Source organism: Nansenia antarctica, assembly GCF_963989245.1.
Source record: "Nansenia antarctica genome assembly, chromosome: 6".
In the NCBI taxonomy this organism is placed as follows: Eukaryota; Metazoa; Chordata; class Actinopteri; order Argentiniformes; family Microstomatidae; genus Nansenia; species Nansenia antarctica.
The window spans coordinates 20,204,894-20,210,743 of record NC_137676.1 but is presented as its reverse complement, the minus strand read 5'-3'; the positions used below and the strand labels follow the sequence as shown (position 1 = coordinate 20,210,743).

At 44.1% G+C, this 5,850-nt stretch overlaps 1 protein-coding gene across 2 annotated transcripts in view; it reads right to left on the bottom strand.

Annotated features, from left to right (window-relative positions):
- Positions 1 to 3,871: 3,871 nt before the first annotated feature.
- plrg1 (pleiotropic regulator 1) overlaps positions 3,872 to 5,850 on the bottom strand; it is a 31,344-nt gene continuing 29,365 nt past the window's right edge. For both annotated transcript variants that reach the window (XM_080533591.1, XM_080533592.1), the window contains exon 15: positions 3,872 to 4,607. In XM_080533591.1, the coding sequence (XP_080389717.1) occupies positions 4,548 to 4,607 (60 nt within the window). In that variant the 3' untranslated portion in view covers positions 3,872 to 4,547. The remainder of the gene's footprint in view (positions 4,608 to 5,850) is intronic.

Below are 5,850 nucleotides of genomic sequence, written 5' to 3'. Positions count from 1 at the left end.
GGAGTATGGAGTGGCATCACTGAACTGGCTCTGGACACACAAAGACAATACACACAACAATAAATATAACATCAACCACACAACAATAAATATAACATCAACCACACAACAATAAATATAACATCAACCACGCAACAATAGATGACAACAACACAATAATACTGAACATAGCGACACAACAATGTACCACCCAGGCCTCACTGAACTGGCACACAACAACAACAACAACAACAACAACAACAACAACAACAACAACATTGATGGCCTCACTAGTCACTAGCTGATCTGAGTCAGACAGCAGCTTGATGAAGGCTCCACTACACTCCACCCCTTTCTGGAATGTGACCTCATACCTGCACATAGACAACACACACACACATACGCACATCAGAGATTACAAATCTGTGCATGTGCATGCGTATCTGCGTTAGTCTGTGCATGTGTGCTGTGTGTAACAGTGATGAGTGTGTGTGTGTGTGTGTGTGTAGGTATGCAGCAAGGGTGTGGTGTTTTCCATTCTTCCCCCCATAAAAAAATGGCAACGGCGACATTTTTTATTGTTCATTAATGAATTAATACATTGAGACTATTAAACATGTAGATAGTGGAAAAGAAGACAACTGTGTACCTCCCCTGGTGCAGTGGATAGTGAGTTGGACTAGGACGAAGGTTGTGAGTTCAAATCCCACGTGAAACACCACCACTAGTGTGCCCTTGAGTAAGGCACTTAGTTCTCTGGGATTGTACATTGCTTTGGATTAAAAGCGTCTGCTAAATGGGATCCCACTGTCAGTCTCTAAAAATATCTGTCTCAGAAATGGAAAACAGATTTTCCAAGAAGAATGTAGACCTAATGACAGCCAGTCTTGTACCCAGGCAGCTTGTAGTACAATTCTAGTTTCCACCTTGTAGCGCACTCTGCCTGTGCTAACCGGCACTGCGGCAGACGATATGAGTCTGAAAAATGTCATTCGTCATTCAAATGTCATTCGTTTCAAAACCAATGTTGGTCAAGAAATGTCCAGATGAAAATATTTTTTTTATTATAGTCTTGCGGGATTTATCAAAATAAGCCTGCATTGTCCTTTAGTAATGTTGATGGAATACACCCCTGTCCACTGTGTGTAAACACCTGCAGGAGTATATGCTTTTCCTGTGTTGCATAACTTATCGTATATAACAGCCCTGGTAACTGGTGTGTCTTCAGCATCATGTGACAGTTCCTTCTCCACACTGTCACGAGTCCTCACCCCCTATCGTCACACCATGTTACCTGGGCCATGATAAATCAGTAACAAATACCGTAGACATGAATGTGTTAGAATTTTTTCCAAGGGAAACAGGGAGACAATGTCATGGATGGATGGATGGACAGACAGACGGACAAAAAATGAAGAAAGAAATTGATATATGACTGATATACTGGACATATACTTTCAGGCTGTTAGTCTGCTTTAACCCCTGGGCTACCTACCACCCAAGTTGCCCCCTATTATTCCTACCAGCACACCCTAATAGAGCAGACTAAAACCATCCCTGTACACAAGCATTCCATTCACATTTACACTGACTGTTGTTGCTGAGCGAGGTCTTAATGCATTTCACTATATAACCTAGGGCTGTATGCGATGTAGGGTGATGTGACAAATACCATTTTTATTTGGTTTACACTGAATGGCCAATACATGGTTTCATTCTAGGTGGGCGCTAGTGTAAACATTGGAAACTCAACTAAACTGTACGCGATGAAACATGATGAAATCTGATTGCACACAGGTGGGCCTTTCATTTGTGAGCAGGTGATTGTCTCCTCCTCCCATTGGCCCGAGTGCACCTGTAACCTGGCAACAGAGGAAATCGGAGCTGAGTACCAGCGTAAACAAGCCCCACACAGACACACAGCGTCTCTGCATTGTCTCAAAGTCCAGTTCTCCAACAACTGCCTACTTAAAGCCACTGCCAGGAGTAATAGAACACACATCTATTCTAGTATCGCTACCAGGAGTAATAGAACACATCTATTCTACTATCGCTTCTGACAACTGGCCTGTTTAGTCTGGAGGACAGTAAAATGGCGCCTCATGTGATGCTGTCTTACCAGTGGGACGACCAGGCCCTGGTGAAGAGGGTCTATGACCGTCTGAAGGAGGATGGCTTGCCGGTGTGGATGGACATAGAGGGAGGAGTGACAGGGAACATCAATGACTCGTGAGTACGGACGTTAACAGACGTTAGCAGCGCATGAACCTGTTGTCACATATGGTAAATGTGTCACATTTTCGCAGTAATTATTCACGGTTTGTACTTTGCAGACGTACAATTGCCACAGATGTATAAAAATGACACATTCATGCATGCGTGTCTGTCTGTGTCTGTGTCCATGTCCGTGTGAGTGTATGTATGTCCGTGTGTGTGTCTGTCTGTGTGTGTGTCCATGTCCGTGTGTCTGTCTGTGTGTGTGTATGCATGTCTGTGTGTGTGTCTGTCTGTCTGTATCTGTGTGTGTCTGTCTGTGTGTCCGTCCGTGTGCGCGGTCAGGATGGCGGCGGGTGTGGAGGAGGCAGCAGTCATCTGCCCGTTCCTGACTCCAGCGTACCAGGCCTCCCGTAGCTGTAAGAAGGAGCTGAGCTACGCAGACGCCAGGCAGGTCGCCATGGTGCCCGTCATGCTGACCAAGAACTGGGAGGCCAGTGAGTGGCTGGGCCTGATCACCGCTGGGCTGCTGTGGCTCGACTTCAGGTGAGGGGCGGGGGGGGCGGTAGCCTAGAGGTCAGAGAGGCCGGCTAGCAATCGGAAGGTCCGTGGTTCGATCCCCGCCTCAGGAGGGAGGGTGTGACATCTTCAGGATGTCCGCCAGGCTCGTTCAATTGTACATGTTTAAATCAAGGCTGGCGCCACCAAAATCCATCTAATAGCTGCTGGAATAGAGGATGTGAAAGGTAAACATCTGAGCAGCACAGCACAGTCTGGTCAGTCCTAGGGCTTCATGTACTGCTGCATTTATACAACGACTCTCCTCCAGGAAACTAAACCCCCTGACTGAGACTAGAAACACGCCACACCACCTGACTGAACCTCCTGTTTCTGTCCAGAAACGCAGAGAAGAGCGAGGATGACTTTGAGAGGCGTGTCCGCTCTCTGGAGGAGGAGATCCTGTTCAATGCTGGCCACCTCTTAACCCTGGAGGAGCCTGCCCCCAGTGGCCAGGACCAGAACCAAGACCAGGACCACTCAGACCAGCAGGAGAGACCCCCAACCCCACCGCCGTTACCCACACTAGCCAGGAGGCCTGGCCTGAAGAGGAAGCCTGGACGAGGGTTCCGACACGCTCTCTCACGCCTCTACCTCCGGGAGTCAGGTAAGACATGACATGGCGCAATTACCATGGATACTGAGTATCAACAACACAGAGTACATTTTTGGCTTACCAACACATCAACATGGGAGGGGGCGAGGTGAGAAACCGGTTTCGGTTCATTTCAAGACTCCGTTGAGTTTCCCTTCCGTTTGTTGTGTTCATTTGATACTAAGCTTCTGTGCGTGTTCCAGACAACCAAACGTGGGATAATTGTTTACCTGTGGCATTAGCCTATTGAAACGCGTCTCCCGGTTTGTATGCATGGCTCTGGATCTCACAGGTGAGCAGAAGTTCCATCCAACCAGTGAGACCAGGAACACAGTGGAGCTCCATGGCAACCCCGGGGCCAACGGTTGCTGGGAGGAGATCAAAGGAAATGGCTACAAACAGTACCGCAATGTCATCACCCACGGTTACCTGGGTAAGTCTTCAACGATCCTAGTTGGTGGTGAAACCTCCTCCTAAAACAATGACGCTTCAAATAAATAAAGACACGTTTGGTATTTTAGAAATGGATGTTTGTTTAATCATACCATAATTGACACCTTCAACAAAAAGACTAATTATCTATTGTATGTACAGTCGACAATCGTATCGTAGCAATACAAAAATGAACTTTTTTATTTTATTTTACCAAACATAACTTTGTTGTGAAGATGTTCTCTGCTCTTCTGCGTGACAGGGTTTGACCCCCAGGGGGACTATGTGTACACCAAAGCCAGCGCGTACGGGGCGGAGGAGTGGCTACTACTAGTGGACCAGAGCGACCACAGCCATGAGAGAGCTGTCGTTATGAAGAACAAACATTCCGGAAAGTTCTTAGCCGTCCAAAATGGTGCCTTCGTTGGACAAACGTCTTACACTGAAGACTGCAAATGGTACTTAGAATAGGCAGTACAGTCAAATATGATTCGTACATACACAGTTGAAAATAAAAATGCCGATTTGTTCAATAAAATGATGCTCAATGAATCACTTGTTTTTGCAAGTAGGGTGTTTTGTAAATAAACTTCAACAAGTGGTACATTTCATCTTTTACTAACAGGAAGGGCACCGAAAAATCTAAACAGAAATGACCAGAGAGTCTGATGTTGAAGTCTACAACAGAAATGACCAGAGAGTCTGATGTTGAACTCTGGGACAAAATGTATCAGAAACATGAATAAAAACAACAATCTAGCGGAAAAATCTAGAATCTCTTCCTCTTGAGGATCTCAGGTTTCCAATTGACAGGGTGGCTTTCCTCCGTCTGAAAGACAAAACACCACGCTAGTCAGAAAGTACAAATACCTCAATTTCAATAGTAATAGGTAATCCAGTGGTTTTGACTGATTTTACATCCACTGTAATATAGAAGTGTAAACCTCGAGCCTTAAAGAAGCATGATCGATACAGTAATGATACCATGACAACATAGTGATCCTCTGAATTTACCAGCCATGCAAACGGACACTAAGGCTTCGTTCACACGGCAGGTCTTGATGCTCAATTCCGATTTTTTACACAGATCAGATTTTTTAGTTTTGCGGTTCACATTACTTTTAAAATGTGACCTATATTTGACCTACATTGACTCCCGTGTGAACATTCCATGGCCCTGAACAGACCCGCATGTGCAGAAGGACAATAACAATGACGTCAGGACGTCATGCGAAGCGCACTGTTACCATGGATAACATGACGGATAACGTTACAGGGTAATTTTTTTTATGCGGTGCCTTTTCCGTCCCCAGTACAAATCATGTTGTATTTTGTCTAAATTTGGACAAATACTAATTCCATTAGGTTTTTCATGTATAGTCAATTGTTATTTATTATTAATACAATGATATGGGCTTCTAAGTTGTTGTTTTCTACATTTTAAAAGCTTTGGTTAAAGATGTAAATGGGATTTTGCATGGGATTTGGGATGTCCCCAGTGTTGTTCATTCAACTTCAATCCAAAAAAGAACTATTAAAAACATATACATTTCCAAATATGTTATTATTATTTCATTTTCCTGATCAATATCTATTGAAATCAAATATAGTTTTTATCTTTTTTTTACAAAAAATTAAGGTTGTATGCTTGTCCCTGCGATCACTGTCCACCCTGCGATCACTGTCCACCCTGTTAATGTCCCTTTTAAAAGAAAACCATATTTCTCAATCACATCACTTTCATGAGGTGACATCACATCAGTGGAGGGGATTTCAAATGTTGTAAGCTGTGTGGTTTTCTACCTCTTTTACCATCAGATTTTTATGTTTTTATCCAGTGAGTTTAATGTGGTTGACCATAACGTGTCCACCCTGTTATGCCTAAATATTGAGGAGATCAATCAAATTGAATAATTTCAAAAAAAGTATTTAGTGCAAATTAGATTCCTCATCAAGTATTCATGGTGGTCATTCTAGGCATTATGCTAACACAGGCAGGCTAAAGGCTAACTTTAACTCAAAATGTCCACCCTGTTAGTGTCCACCCTGTTATGTGTCCACTCTGTTCTGGA